At 47.9% G+C, this 16,643-nt stretch overlaps 1 protein-coding gene across 2 annotated transcripts in view; it reads right to left on the reverse strand.

Annotated features, from left to right (window-relative positions):
• The window catches only part of GALNT16 (polypeptide N-acetylgalactosaminyltransferase 16), a 121,244-nt gene that overhangs the window by 46,155 nt on the left and 58,446 nt on the right, over positions 1–16,643 (reverse strand). For both annotated transcript variants that reach the window (XM_082451722.1, XM_082451723.1), the window contains exons 2-3: positions 2,928–3,085; positions 26–124 (exon numbers count right to left, since the gene is read on the reverse strand). In XM_082451722.1, coding sequence (XP_082307848.1) covers positions 26–124; positions 2,928–3,085 — 257 coding nt within the window. The remainder of the gene's footprint in view (positions 1–25; positions 125–2,927; positions 3,086–16,643) is intronic.

Below are 16,643 nucleotides of genomic sequence, written 5' to 3' on the forward strand. Positions count from 1 at the left end.
ATGAAAGATCCAAGGTGGGGCTCACCTTTTCACCGTGCGCAGGAGGGTGGAGCGGGCTTCGTTGTGGAAGGTGATGATGACGCTGGTGGCCGGCAAGTCCGAGGAATAGGACACGGAGGGGCAACTGAGAAGAGAGCAGAGAGGTCAGAGGGCAGCTGTGAGAGTGTTCTCAGGGCAGGCTTAAGCTGTGTCCAGCCTGCTGCCCCCTGAAGCCGGGCGTGGGCCCCGGGCCTCCACACCCATGCCCAGCCCACTCAGGACGCCCAGCCTGGAGTCCTTGGAGGGAAGCAGAGGTTGGGGGACCTTCCCAGGCCTAGGTGCTCTTTACAAAAGACCTAGAGCACTCGGAGCCCCACAGTCACTGAAGTGTTGAGGAGGGATCGACGTGTGTAGGCACCGCACAGGCCCCAGGATCAAGCCCCGGACCAACAGACAGAACTCCCTGCCCGAGGGGGCAGCCAAGAGAGACAAAATGGCAGAGGGGAGAAGAGGGAAAATGGCCTCTCTTTGTCTCTGACACCCTGTAGCTTCTTCCTTTGGATGTCGCGGCTCCTGACATCTGGTGGGATCTGGAGAGGAACCGTTCCCATCCTGCCCTCCCGTGAACTCCTCCCTCTCGCTGCCACCACTAACAGCCACCTGGTGACACCGGGCAGGGGAGCAGCCTCACTCTTCCATGGGCCCTGGGACACCTGGGGGAAACCACGTCTCTGAGGAGACACCAAAGGCAGCTCCCCCTACCTCACTCCCTCCCCCAGCAGCTCTGCGCTCCGCCTTCTCCAGACACCACATTTTGGGCACATTGGCTTCCCCATGCTCAGAAAAGGGAATTAAAATGATCCATCCCTGCCAGGCTTCATCCTTATCGGTTCTGCGAATGCTTCTGTGAATGCATTTATTGGTGCTCCTGGGGCCGCGGCGGGAAGGCAGCCGCAGTGCTAGTTTTCATGGCAATCTTCTTTATTACAACTGCTCTCTGACTATTCCAGCGGTGACTGTTTTTTCATTATGGCATTCATTCCACTGACAGCGGCTTACAGCCGAATTCCCAGGCCCATTGCCTGCCCTGCAGAGCAGCCCAGGTCAGACAGGCAAGTTCCACTAGCCTGGGACCCCCACCAGAGAAATCCTGAGAGGCCTTAAAATAATCCTCCTTGAGAGAGGATGTCGGGGAGTGGGAGAGGTAGAGAAATTCACCTCTGCCCTGGGAAGCCAGGCGTCCCAAGTGCCTCTCCTCCCAGAGGCGTGTGGGTTTGGGGGTAGGAGGGGGCTTGGTCTGCTGAGATGGGGAGCCCTGGGGGAAGCAGTCACTTCCTGGGCACCCAGACCCCCTGCACTGACCGCTATGGCCCCAGGTCTCTATCTTTGAAGCTCAACGATCTAGTGCCCAGGAAGGATGCCAAGCCCACTGGACTTCTGGTCTCCGTGAGTGACAAGGAAGGTGCTAGAAGCAGGCCCCCTTCTGCACCTTTATCTCACACACATCCGTTGTGCTGCAGAGTAGCTGCTTCAGAAGGAAAAGCAATCTTTTTTTTTTTAAATTTTATTTATTTATTTATTTATGGCTGTGTTGGGTCTTCGTTTCTGTGCGAGGGCTTTCTCTAGTTGTGGCAAGCGGGGGCCACTCTTCATCGCGATGCGCGGGCCTCTCACTATCGCGGCCTCTCTTGTTGCGGAGCACAGGCTCCAGACGCGCAGGCTCAGCAATTGTGGTGCACGGGCTTAGTTGCTCCGCAGCATGTGGGATCTTCCCAGACCAGGGCTCGAACCTGTGTCCCCTGCATTGGCAGGCAGATTCTCAACCACTGCGCCACCAGGGAAGCCCAGAAAAAGCAATCTTGACCCAAGTCACCCTCGCCTACCCTCAAACCAAGACCTGCCTGGCGCTGGGCACACAGCCGGCTCCAACGCAGCCCACGTTGGCCATTCAAAGCTGCAGGCGCACGAGTGGGTCAGCTCCAGCCCCGCCTCGCTGCCTTGATCGATGTCTTCAGAGAGCACAGAGGAGGCCCCCATACCAGCCTGGGTTGGCAAGGAACCTTCCCCGGAGGAGAGGACGCTGAGGAGAGTCGTAAGGGTGTGGCGGGGAGGCGTTCAGGCAGAGGAAACGGCCTGTGTGTGGAAACAAGGAGGGAGGCCAGAGGAGTCCGGGACTGAGGCAGCACCAAGGGCTAGGTGCAAAGGAGCAGAGGCTCGGAGGGGACCAGGTGGCTTGTACTTCAGGGAAAGGAGCTTAGACTGTTCCCATAGGTGAGGGCAGGGAGAGGAGAGGTTGAAGGTGGAGACTCGTATCATCCAGACGGGACACGACAAGGGCCTGAACCAGGGAGGGGGCTGATGACTTGCCCACTCACACTGAGCAGAGCCCAAGCTGGGATCCGCGTGGAAGGTGTCCTAGATCCTGGTCTAGGGCCTCTCCCACCTACCACTGTGGGAGAACAAGGAGCAAGACTGCCAAGCATTCCTGGGAGCTGCTGAGGAAGTGGCGGGAGCGGGGCAGGAGGAGAGGAAGGAGAGGGGGCGGTGCACAGCACTCTACTGTTGGCACAGTGCAGGCAGGGCTGGCGGCCCCTCTTCACCTCAGACATCACCAGACGGGCCCCAAGAACGCCAGGCTAGCCCACCCCCTCAGACCTCCCCGTGGTCCCCTGGCAGGTCACTCTTGCTGGGATTCCAGCCTGAGGTACTTAGGGGCCTCTCTGGCCTCGCTGGGAAGTCTCCTTGGACCTCTCGGTCTCTCAGGAGGTCAGTGAAATAAAGATGAGTCAGGAAAACGACAGATGGTAAGAGTTTGAATGTCTCAATAGCTGGACCGAGTCTGAGGAAATCTTCCTCATTTCTTAAATCCACATGACTGGAAGAAAAGCCAACTGGTGCTGGCCCTTCCCTCCACCTTTCTTTCTCCAGCGGCACAACGGAGGCCACACCTGTAATGGCGGGTGTCCCGGATGGGCCGGTCAGGGCTCAGCTTGTCGCTCTCCAGCTGGTTGAAGGCATGCTGTCTGTAGGGGTCCTCTCCAGGCTTCAGCTGCTTGGCTGCCAGGTACGCCTTCTCATCAAAGCCTTTCGAGGGTGTTCCTGTCACCTGAGACAAAGGTCAGCATCAGAGGGGCCACAGGCAAGGGGATAAAGTAGCCACTGTGTGGTAAGCACTTACGACACGGTAGGACCCAACTGCATTACCTCATTTGTATCTGTGAGCAGGAGATCGTTATTTCCCCCATTGTACAGATGAGGAAACTGAGGCTCGTGACAGTACCCCCATGTGTGGGGGCAGGGAGTACATGGGAACTCTCTGTACTTTCCGCTCAATTTTGTGCAACTAAAACTGCTCTTAAAAAATAAAGCTTATTAATAAAAAAGCTCAAGGTCAGAGCTAGTAGGTCACAGGTTTCTGGAATCAAAATGGTTGTTCTGACTCTGAAGCCCACACTCTTGACCAGTGCTCTTCGCTGGATATGGAGATGGTGACACCTGGAGGGCACCTGACCCCCAAAATGAGGTGTCCTGAGAGGTCACCAAGCAACCTGCAGATTGACAGTCTCCTAGGGATAAACTTGGGCCTGACACTGGGCTAGGCATACAGGAGGTGCCTGATCAGTAAAACATCCAGCGCTGGGACAAGCTGCTGCCCAGAGAACCACCTGTGAGGTCCAGCAGACCCTCACAGGCTAATGCCAGAGCTGCTAGGACGCAAATGCACAGGCAGTGATGCATCTTCTCTGGGACTTGTGTTTGCTGCTGAAATAGCTCACGTCAGGCCTCCCGGGCACCCCGGTGCTAAGTGCTGGGGAGTGATGGGTGACAGATGCCATGGCCCAGCCTCCCTCCTCTTAGCCACACCCTGCTTTGTGCTCCCAAAGTCCCCCCATGAAAGACACTGGGGAAAGATACATCTGAGATGAATGGACGAGTGGATGGATCCTGACATCTCATTATCTGAACCACACTGCCAGCCGGATGTTGCCTGGAAATATCATCAACGGTGAGCGCATCTCGACTCCGCCCCTTCCACCTGACCAGCAGCCCGGGCAGGACCTGTGGGCCCACAGGGGCAGCAGGACGGCGGGTGAGAGTTGTCCAGGTACAGAACCCCTGCGTGAGAACTCCATCACAGGCCTACTCTCTAGAGGGACAGTCCCAAGAAGACAGCTCGACCTGTGGAGAGGAGATGGATGTGTTGGGAGATCCACCAGCAGCCCAGGGCCTCCACATTCCCCTGAGAGCCTAGCTCCCAGCCTCATGGGACAGGAATGCAAAGGTTCCGGGGAGTGCCTGTCTCCTAAGGGCTGCCTCTCTGTAGTGTTCCTGCCTCCTAGGAGCCAGTCCCTGAGCTCCCTGAGGTCAGAGCCAGTGAGGGAGGTTCCCTCATGTGTACTGGGCCCAGCCCTGTGCCACACACATTCTCAGGATGGTGACAACAGCTGCACTGCCGCGCTGTGATATTCTTATTTGGTGCCATGCCAGGGACTGGACAGATGGGTCAGAGTCCCCATAGACTCGCAATCCATTGCAGGAAAGAGAGAACGAGTGGAAGGAGGGGATGGGTTCAAGATGGTGGAGTAGAAGGACGTGCTCTCACTCCCTCTGGCGAGAGCACCGGAATCACAACTAACTGCTGAACAATCATTGACAGGAAGACCCTGGAACTCACCAAAAAAGACACCCCACATCCAAAGACAAAGGAGAAGCCACAATGAGACGGTAGGAGGGGCGCAATCACAATAAAATCAAATCCCATAACTGCTGGGTAGGTGACTCACAGACTGGAGAACACTTATACCACAGAAGTCCACCCACTGGAATGAAGGTTCTGAGCCTCACATTAGGCTTCCCAACCTGGGGGTCCAGCAACAGGAGGAGGAATTCCTAGAGAATCAGACTTTGAAGGCTAGCGGGATTTGATTGCAGAACTTCGACAGGACTGGGGGAAACAGAGACGCCACTCTTGGAGGGCAAACACATAGTAGTGTGCGCATCAGGACCCAGGGGAAGGAGGAGTGACCTCATAGGAGACTGAACCAGACCTACCTGCTAGTGTTGGAGGGTCTCCTGCAGAGGTGGGGGGTGACAGTAGCTCACCGTGAGGACAAGGACACTGGCGGCAGAAGTTCTGGGAAGTACTTCTTGGCGTGAGCCCTCCCAGGGTCTGCCATTAGCCCCACCAAAGAGCTGGCGTAGGCTCCTGTGTTGGGTGGCCTCAGGCCAACCAACTAACAGGGAGGGAACCAAGCCCCACCCATCAGCAAACAAGCGGATTAAAGTTTTACTGAGCTCTGCCCACTAGAGCAACAGCCAACTCTACCCACCACCAGTCCCTCCCATCAGGAAGCTTGCACAAGCCTCTTAGATAGCCTCATCCACCAGAGGGCAGACAGCAGAAGCAAGAAGAACTACAATCCTGCAGCCTGTGGAACAAAAACCACATTCACAGAGAGACAGACAAGATGAAAAGGCAGAGGGCTATGTACCAGATGAAGGAACAAGATAAAACCCCAGAAAAACAACTAAATGAGGTGGAGATAGGCAACCTTCCAGAAAAAGAATTCAGAATAATGACAGTGAGGATGATCCAGGACCTCAGAAGAAGAATGGAGGCAAAGATCAAGAAGATGCAAGACATGTTTAACAAAGACCTAGAAGAATTAAAGAACAAACAAACAGAGATGAACAGTACAATAACTGAAATGAAAAATACACTAGAAGGAATCAATAGCAGAATAACTGAGGCAGAAGAATGGATAAGTGACCTGGAAGACAGAATGATGGAATTCACTGCTGTGGAACAGAATAAAGAAAAAAGAATGAAAAGAAATGAAAACAGCCTGAGAGACCTCTGGGACAACATTAAATGCAACAACATTCGCATTTTAGGGGTCCCAGAAGGAGAAGAGAGAGAGAAAGTACCCGAGAAAATATTTGAAGAGATTACACGAGAAAACTTCCCTAACATGGGAAAGGAAATAGCCACCCAAGTCCAGGAAGCACAGAGAGTCCCTGGCAGGATAAACCCAAGGAGAAACATGCCGAGCCACATAGTAATAAAATTGGCAAAAATTAAAGACAAAGAAAAATTATTGAAAGCAACAAGGGAAAAATGACAAATAACATACAAAGGAACTCCCATAAGGTTAACAGCTGATTTCTCAGCAGAAACTCTACAAGCCAGAAGGGAGTGGCATGACATATTTAAAGTGATGAAAGGGAAGGACCTACAACCAAGATTACTCTACCCAGCAAGGATCTCATTCAGATTCGATGGAGAGATCAAAAGCTTTACAGACAAGCGAAAGCTAAGAGAATTCAGCACCACCAAACCAGCTCTACAACAAATGCTAAAGGAACTTCTCTAAGTGGGAAACACAAGAGAAGAAAAGGACCTACAAAAACTAAACCATAACAATTAAGAAAATGGTAATAGGAACATACATATCGATAATTACCTTAAAAGTGAATGGACTAAGTGCTCCAACCAAAAGACTCAGGCTCGCTGGATGGATACAAAAACAACACCCATATATATGCTGTCTAGAAGAGACCCACTTCAGACCTAGGGACACATACAGACTGAAAGTGAGGGGATGGAAAAAGATATTCCATGCAGATGGAAATCAAAAGAAAGCTGGAGTAGCAATACTCATATCAGATAAAATAGATTTTAAAATAAAGAATATTACAAGAGACAAGGAAGGACACTACATAATGATCAAGGGATCAATCCAAAAAGAAGATATAACAATTGTATGCACCCAACATAGGAGCACCTCAATACATAAGGCAACTGCTAACAGCTATAACAGAGGAAATCAACAGTAACACAATAATAGTGGGGGACTTTAACACCTCACTTACACCAATGGACAGATCATCCAAACAGAAAATTAATAAGGAAACACAAGCTTTAAATGACACAATAGACCAGATAGATTTCATTGATATTCATAGGACATTCCATCCAAAAACAGCAGATTACACTTTCTTCTCAAGTGCACATGGAACATTCTCCAGGACAGATCACATCTTGGGTCACAAATCAAGCCTCAGTAAATTTAACAAAATTGAAATCATATCAAGCATCTTTTTGACCACGCTATGAGATTAGAAATTAATTACAAGGAAAAAAACATAATAAACACAAACACATGAAGGCTAAACAATACATTACTAAATAACTAAGAGATTACTGAAGAAATCAAAGAGGAAATTAAAAAATACCTAGAGACAAATGACAATGAAAACACGATGATCCAACACCTATGGGATGCAGCAAAAGCAATTCTAAGAGGGAAGTTTATAGCAGTACAAGCCTACCTCAAGAAACAAGAAAAATCTCAAATAAACAATCTAACCTTACACCTAAAGGAACTAGAGAAAGAAGAACAAACAAAACCCAAAGTTAGCAGAAGGAAAGAAATCATAAAGATCAGAGCAGAAATAAATGAAATAGAAACAAAGAAAACAATAGCAAAGATCAATAAAAGTAAAAGCTGGTTCATTGAGAGGATAAACAAAATTGATAAACCATTAGCCAGACTCATCAAGAAAAAGAGGGAGAGGACTCAAATCAATAAAATTAGAAATGAAAAAGGAGAAGTTACAACAGACACCACAGAAATACAAAGCATCCTAAGAGACTACTACAAGCAACTCTATGCCAATAACATGGACAACCTGGAAGAAATGGACAAATTGTTAGAAAGGTATAACCTTCCAAGACTGAACCAGGAAGAGATAGAAAATATGAACAGACCAATCACAAGTAATGAAATTGAAACTGTGATTAAAAATCTTCCAACAAACAAAAGTCCAGGACCAGATGGCTTCACAGGTGAATTCTGTCAAGCATTTAGAGAAGAGCTAACACCTATCCTTCTCAAACTCTTCCAGAACATTGCAGAGGAAGGAACACTCCCAAACTCATTCTATGAGGCCACCATCACCCTGATACCAAAACCAGACAAAGATACTACAGAAAAAGACAAGTACAGACCAATATCACTCATGAATAGAGATGCAAAAATCCTCAACAAAATACTAGCAAACAGAATCCAACAACACATTAAAAGGATCATACACCATGATCAAGTGAGATTTATCCCAGGGATGCAAGGATTCTTCTATATATGCAAATCAATCAAAGTGATACACCATATTAACAAATTGAACAAGAAAAACCATATGATCATCTCAATAGATGCGGAAAAAGCTTTTGACAAAATTCAACACCCAGTTATGATAAAAACTCTCCAGAAAGTGGGCATAGAGGGAACCTACCTCAACATAATAAAGGCCGTATAAGACAAACCCACAGCAAACATCATTCTCAATGGTGAAAAACTGAAAGCATTTCCTCTAAGATCAGGAACGAGACAAGGATGTCCACTCTCACCACTATTATTCAACATAGTTTTGGAAATACTAGCCACGGCAATCAGAGAAGAAAAAGAAATAAAAAGAATACAAATTGGAAAAGAAGAAGTAAAACTGTCACTGTTGGCAGAGGACATGATACTATACATAGAGAATCCTAAAGATGCCACCAGAAAACTACTAGACCTACTCAATGAATTTGGTAAAGTTGCAGGATACAAAATTAATGCACAGAAATCTCTTGCATTCCTATACACTAATGATGAAAAATCTGAAAGAGAAATTAAGGAAACACTCCCATTTACCACTGCAACAAAAAGAATAAAATACCTAGGAATAAACCTACTTAGGGAGACAAAAGACCTGTATGCAGAAAACTATAAGACACTGATGAAAGAAATAAAAGTTGATACAAACAGATGGAGAGATATACCATGTTCTTGGATTGGAAGAATCAATATTGTGAAAATGACTATACTACCCAAAACAATCTACAGATTCAATGCAATCCTTATCAAATTACCACTGGCATTTTTTACAGAACTAGAACAAAAAATCTTAAAATTTGTATGGAGACACAAAAGACCCCGAATAGCCAAAGCAGTCTTGAGGGAAAAAAACGGAGCTGGAGGAATCAGACTCCCTGCCTTCAGACTATACTACAAAGCTACAGTAATCAGGACAATATGGTACTGGCACAAAAACAGAAATATAGGTCAATGGAACAGGATAGAAAGCCCAGAGATAAACCCACGCATCTATGGTCAACTAATCTATGACAAAGGAGGCAAGGATATACACTGGAGAAAAGACAGTCTCTTCAATAAGTGGTGCTGGGAAAACTGGACAGCTACATGTAAAAGAATGAAATTTGAACACTCTCTAACACCATACACAAAAATAAACTCAAAATGGATTAGAGACCTAAATGTAAGACCGGACACTATAAAACTCTTAGAGGAAAACATAGGAAGAACACTCTTTGACATAAATCACAGCAAGATCTTTTTTGATCCACCTCCTAGAGTAATGGAAATAAAAACAAAAATAAACAAATGGGACCTAATGAAACTTAAAAGCTTTTGCAAAACAAAGGAAACTACAAACAAGACAAAAAGTCAACCCTCAGAATGGGAGAAAATATTTGCAAACGAATCAATGGACAAAGGATTAATCTTGAAAATATATAAACAGCTCATGCAGCTCAATATTAGAAAAACAGACACCTGAGTCCAAAAATGGGCAGAAGACCTAAATAGACATTTCTCCAAAGAAGACATACAGATGGCCAAGAAGCACATGAAAAGATGCTCAACATCACTAATTATTAGAGTAATGCAAATCAAAACCACAATGAGGTATCTCCTCACACCAGTTAGAATGGGCATCATCAGAAAATCTACAAACAACAAATGCTGGAGAGGGTGTGGAGAAAAGGGAACCCTCTTGCACTGTTGGTGGGAATGTAAATTGATACAGCCACTATGGAGAACAGTATGGAGGTTCCTTAAAAAACTGAAAATAGAATTACCATATGACCCAGCAATCCCACTACTGGGCATATACCCAGAGAAAACCATAATTCAAAAAGACACATATATTTGTTATAAAGCAGAAACTAACACACACACACACACACACACACAAAAAGACACATATACCCCAATGTTCACTGCAGCACTATTTACAATATCCAGGCCATGGAAGCAACCTAAATGTCCATCGACAGATGAATGGATAAAGAAGATGTGGTACATATATACAATGGAATATAACTCAGCCATAAAAAGGGACAAAACTGGGTCATTTGTAGAGATGTGGATGGATCTAGAGACTGTCATATAGAGTGAAGTAAGTCAGAAAGAGAACAACAAGTATCATATATTAACGCATATATGTGAAACCTAGAAAAATGGTACAGATGAACCGGTTTGCAGGGCAGAAATTGAGACACAGATGCAGAGAACAGAAGTATGGACACTGAGGGGGGAAAGTGGCAGAGGGGGTTGGTGGTGGGATGAATTGGGAGATTAGGGTTGACATATATATACTAATATGTATAAAATGGATAACTAATAAGAACCTGCTGTATAAAAAAATAAATAAAATAAAATTCAAAAATTCAAAAAAAAAAAAAAAGGTAAGTACATCCAAAAAAAAAAAAAAAATAGAGAGAAGGAGTGAAGGAAGGAGGGAGAGGGGAGGAGAGAGAGAGGAAGAAGGTTCTGGCTTGAACCCTGGATTGCTAGAAGGACCCAAGCTGTCAATTGTGAGAGTGAGGATGAGGGCTCCTTTGTGCCCTTCCCACCAGAGAAAAGAGTGGGTGCTAACTCTGCCCCCCACTTCCACCCAGCCCGGGATCAGGCAAATGGAAAGTGGCCTCCAGCTGATGGTGGAGGAGCTAAAATAAGAACAAAAATTGCAGAAGCTCCCAAAGGGAGAGTATGCCACTGAATTACCCTGCCAGTCAACTGAGGGAAATAACCATGCTTATTTATTTAGGACTTATGGCCACGCTGTGGGCTCAGGAAACCTCTGAGCTCTCAACCCACACTCACCCGTCGCCCAGTAAACACTGATCGAGAGCCACCAGCTACCGGGTACTGGGACACCCTTCTGCAAGTTCCAAGGATCACCTGATCATTCATTCATTTGTTTACAGAGGCTTGACTCCACTTGCTCATTCATTCATCCACCCATTCATTCAGCAAAACTCCGCTGAGCACCACCTATGTGCCAGGAAGGGGAAGGCATGGTTCTGACTCTGTCCCCATTCCCAGCCTGCTGCCTTCCTGCGCCTCATTCAAAGCTTCTTTAGGGCCACAGAGAAGGCTGTGCAAGAGCATCTCTAGAGAAGATCCTCTCAGGACCTCAAAACTGAGCTAGACATCAGCCTCATCAGCTTCTGATGGTCCAAACCTCCTCCGAGGTTAGACCCTTCACCTGTGACACACCTTGTGAAGAAGGGCACAAGGGCCTGCTCCCTCCCAGAGGTCTCAGCTCTGCTTTCACGTTGACCCAGCATCCCCGGGGTTTAGAGCTGAAACATCAGTTGGCCCTGCGTCAGCCGAGTGGGGGCGATACTGAGGAAGGGTAGGATGTGACCTCTCTATCCAGTCCCTCTCTGGCCTCACCCCAGTCACTGCCCTGAGCTCTTCTACCTGGTATCTATCCACACACCCACACCACAGCTCATTTCCCTCCAGCTCTTGAACTCTCCTTTCCCTTTGGCCCCGGTCTTTGATTCTGAGACTTCCAGGCCTTTGAGTGTCCCAGTGGCTACCACTAACTCAATGCCTCAAAATGAATTCTTCATCCGTCCCCAAAGCAGCTGCTTCTTCTGTGCTGCCTGTTGCAGAGGTGGGCAGTCCCACCCTCCTGGTCCTCCAGGTGACAAATCCCGGGGTCACCCCTAGTGCCCTCCCCCATGCTCCACAGCCTGATGCAGGCCCCTGCCCTGGGTCTCACAGGCAGTGTCCTATGCACATGCCACTAGTGTTAAATCAACAGATTATTTACTGGAAGTCTAGTTTGTGCAGACACTGTGCAAGAAGCTGGGAGGATGGAAATAAACAAAAAGTATGGCCCCCAGAAGAGAAATCTAGGAATCTAGGTCACTCCCTTTTTCTCCCCCATCCCATGCCAGGCATGGCCATGGAGGATCATAAAGAAACCTCCACTCTCAAACTCAGATCACACGGGTAGCTGGAGAACTGGCCATGGAACCTCGCCCACCCCACCCCAGCTGGGGCAGGAGTCTGGTGATGGCACAGGCACCAGGCACTGGTGGCCAGTGAATGCTGCCTCCCTGCTCCCCTCTTCCAAAGGGGAAGTGTGTTGTGCTATCCTGTTCTCCCAGCCACACTGCTTACTAAGCATATCAGTGAGGGGTAAATACATCCTTTGGCGCTAGGCTGCGGGACCATAATGGGATATATCTGGATCAGCCTGAGAGACCCGAGATCCTGGGCTTGGAGCCAGTCGGAGCCACTGGATAGGAGGACTTGGACTGCTGTCCTTTCTGGAGGGGGTGAGGGCATTTGGGGCTGTCTGTGGAATTCTCATACCACAAGGCACTGACATCTGTGCTTCACTTCTCTTTCTTTTCCACTAGATAGTGAGCTCCTAGCACCTGGCACATAGTAGGTATTGAGCGGATGTTTACTGAATAAAGGAATGAATGAGTGAATGAATGAATGAATGGATACCTAGACAGTATCCCTGCTCTCACCTTACTTATAATCAAGTGGGGAGAAAACCACAGCGGACAAATGGGATCCTCTTACACCACACAAGACCTCCGGTGGCTTTCACTCTCCCTCAGGGCACAAGCCCCAGAGCTCACAGTGGCCCAGGAGCGGAAGCCCTGTCACCTCGCTGGACTCAGCTTCTACTGGTGCCCCCTGCCTAGCTCTGCTCCAGCCACACTGGCCTCCTGATGTTCCTTGAGCCTGCCAGCACCTTCTCCTTAGCCCCTTTGTTCCTTCTGCTTCCTTTCTGGAAGGCTTTTCTCCCAGTTGTCTGCATGGCTCCCTCCTTCACCCCCTGCAGGGCTCTGCTCAAACCCGGCTCCTCTGTGAGCCTTCCCCAACCACCATCTGTGAAACTGTGGCCTCAGCCCCACCCTCGCCTTCCCCATCCTCTCGCCTGCTTTGGTTTTCCTTATAGCACGTAGTATCATTGGATGTTCGATGTGCATTTTTGTTATTAATGTTATCTTTTTGACTCCTTCTTCCCACAAGAATATAAGCTTCACCAAGGCAGGGATTGTCTGTTTTGTTTAATGCTGGATCCCAAAGCCCAGAACAGTGCCCAATGGGACTGGAAAACAATGGCTAATGAGTATGTGAGTGATGAGTTGTCATGCCCGCAACATCTCCTGCCCGCCCCCGACCCCGCTCCCCACACTCAGCTAACACACACTTGGAGTTGAAGTGAACCAAGAAGGTGGCAGGGTAGTTTTGCTCATCTTAGGGACCTCCTCACTCACATGCTCCTGGCAGGGCTGTTAATCACTCTCTTCCCATCCCACCAACACCTCAATCACCACCATGGGGTGGGCACAAGACCCAGGCTAGAGTGATCTTGTCACTGCACTCCCAGATGCAGGGGACTGGTTCAGGAACGGTCATTTGACTCAATCGGGGCCAGTCAGAATCCACCCTGAGACTTTTCTATAAACTGAGCTCTTTTTGTCAGCACTGGTCAGCTTGGGAGGTGAGAGTCTTCCTGCCCATCACATGGAGAAGTCTCGTCTGGAGAATGAAACCAAGAAGAAAGAATCAGAGCCAAGAGATGGAAAGAAAGAGCTCTAATGATATTGTTTGGGGTCCCTGGAGCCAATTATATCTGATCCAAGTTCACTTTGGGGTTTTTCTATCTCTCTATATCTGTCCATCTAACTACTTACCTACCTATCTGTCCTTTTTTTTTTCTCTTGAACTAGTTTGAGTTGGCTGTTCTTCTCTCATAGCCAAAAGTTCAGAGATGTCAGTCCTTCGGTCCTTTCAATGAAAAGCAAACCATTCTCCAGAAGTAAGAAACAAAAATCAAAACCAAAAACCAACAAATGAGCCACCAATGGCAATGACACAGTTTGGGTGAAAGCCATCCATTCCAAGATTTCCAGGCTGTTCTCTGGCATCTGGCCCAGGGACTTGAGCCCAGAGCCGGGTGAGGCATTCCTAGCCTTGTCCAGCAGGCAGGGCTGTGGTCAGGCTTTGGGAAGGGCGGGGGGGCAGGAGGGGGTTCCATCTGGACAACGACTTAAGAGGTCCTTGGGTTGCCATGGTGAGGAACAAGTGTTGGGAAGATGGTGAGAGACAGCCTGATGAGGCTCCCACAGCCCTCCAGCCGCCTGCCGAGAGTTCTTGGTGACGTTTAGGCAGCTGCCTCCTAAACGTCACCAGTCTGTCTTTTCAGGAAGTGCCAAATCCAGCACTTCCATGTCCAATAAGGTCAATCACATCTGAAATTGTTTAAGCTGAAATCATGACTCTGCTTTATAAAATGGGAAGAATTATTTCTCATCTTAGAGACTTTTATCTTCAGTCAATCACTTCGATTAAACTTTGAAACCTGCCTGACTTGTATCAGTCTTTTTCCAGCTAGATTTGCTTATTTCTTCTTGACTGCTAAATTTTTGGAAAGAAACAGCCAAGGCGAAGGTTGAAAATAAGAAAGGAAAATATTTTCCAAGTCATTTTCATCAAAAACAGTTCAACCCAAATCTCCAAGCCTTATAAACCTTCTTTTAACATATACGCACATGTACCCCTAAATTTCAGATTTAAACAACTCGAACTCCTTTTAAATAACTGCTGCCCAATTTCCTTTTATTGCCAGTAAAACAGGTACCTGCTGGGTTTGCCTTTCACTAAACTCACTGAAACTGCAAATAAAAAGGCTCTGGATATGGGAACATATGTATATGTATAACTGATTCACTTTGTTATAAAGCAGAAACTAACACACCATTGTAAAGCAATTATACTCCAATAAAGATGTTTAAAAAAAAAAAAAAAGGCTCTGGTCCTATTTTATGGATGACTCCTAACTTTTTTTTCTGAGTCTGCTTTAAACGCCAAACACCTGGCGAACAAAATGTGATTCCCAACCACTCCTGACTCCCCTAGGACAAAAATTTCATCTGATGCTGTGTCCCAGGTTGAAAGACTGCCATTCATTAGGAGAGCTGGGAAACAGTGCATGAGTCACCATCTCTGAGAGCACAGGCTTGGGTTCCACCCCTCCCAAATGAAAAGGCGGGTCCCCTGGGTCTCCCCGCAAGCTGCTGGGTTCTGGGGAGGCAGCCAACCCCGCCTGGACAGCCAGTGCTCCTGCTTAACCAGACAAGATGCCAGGGGCGGCACCGGGCTGGCAACCTCAGCTTGGGCACAGGCGAAACTCGCCTAGGTTACCAAGGGCCTGTCCCAGATACGTCCCCATCTTCCTTTACACATTGCCTCAAAAGTAGTTGTCATAGGGGTTACCAGCCTGGGCTTTGAAATCCCATGGCCCTGGGATAAAATGTCAGTGCTTATTGCTCTCTGGCCTTGGAAAGTCACCTACCCTTTCTGAGCATGCTTCTCCGTCTGGAAAATGGGGATTAGGGTGAGGATTAAAGGAGATAATGTAGATAATATATTTAGCACGGTAACTGGCACATAAATTATATATTAATTATCATTAGCTTGCCTGTCTTTTTATCAGTGACTCTCAACCCTGGCTGTACATTAGAATCATGTGGGAAGATTTTTAACATCCTGACGTCCAGGCCCTACCCAAGACTAATTAAATCAGGATCTCTAGGGGTGGGTCTCAAGCATCAGGGGTTCTTAAAGCTCTCCAGGTGGTCCAATGTGCTCCCAAGGCTGAGCAGCTGCTTCGTATGGATGCAGGGTGGTGAGCGACTGCTAGTCAAGGGCTGCTAAAATCACAGGACCAAGAACGAGGAGGGACCTAGGCCATCTCCCCTGACCCCTTCCCAGGAGCCTCACTGTGAGTCTGGTTTTCTGGCCTCTGTTTGTACTGACCCAGAGCTTCACCATCAGCAGAGCCAGCTGCAACCCAGCTAGAGCCTCCAAGGCTACTACAGAAATCCCACCTTGCAACACTTACGCTCACAGGCCTGGGAGGTTCTAGTTCAATTTCATACCAAGGAGCACAAGGTAGGGGCTGCCTGGGAAGGCCACCTTGAACTTCCAGTTAGGTTTCCCACCATGACCTGACTTCTCCAGGGTGCTGATGACTGCACAGCTTTATGATACCAGTGGTCTCACCAAGAAAGAGTTCTAGTGGTTATGGTGATCTCACCAAGAAAGAGAGGGGGCGCGTTCCCCATTCCCTTAGATATCTGAGCCAACTAGGATCCTCTATTTAAGGCTGGGACAAGGCATCAGGCCCACTGTTCCAGACCACCTGTGCTCAGATCCAGGAAGATTCCAGGCCCAGTCAAGCTCTCTGAGTCTCATTTCCCAGTCTCTACCCAGCCCAGAGGCCGTCTAGGGATGGAGGGAGTCTGAGGGTGGTCCATGCTACGAATACGTGGTGTGATAGCTCAGTTTCCACCTGCTTATCAGTTTACCCAGCTTGAGTAGAGCATTCCTGGGTCTGTGAAGGGTACTAGAACTCTGCCTGACCCTCCCAGCCACAGCTGCCGCAGAACATGAGGAAAGATTAGGCCTCTTCTAATCTGAACTGATACTGTCTGCTCACTGAGGGCCTACAATAAGCTGGATGCTATACGAGGTGCTTACTTCTATCTTCCAGTA

This window comes from Balaenoptera physalus, assembly GCF_965194825.1.
Source record: "Balaenoptera physalus genome assembly, chromosome: 2".
Lineage (NCBI taxonomy): Eukaryota > Metazoa > Chordata > Mammalia > Artiodactyla > Balaenopteridae > Balaenoptera > Balaenoptera physalus.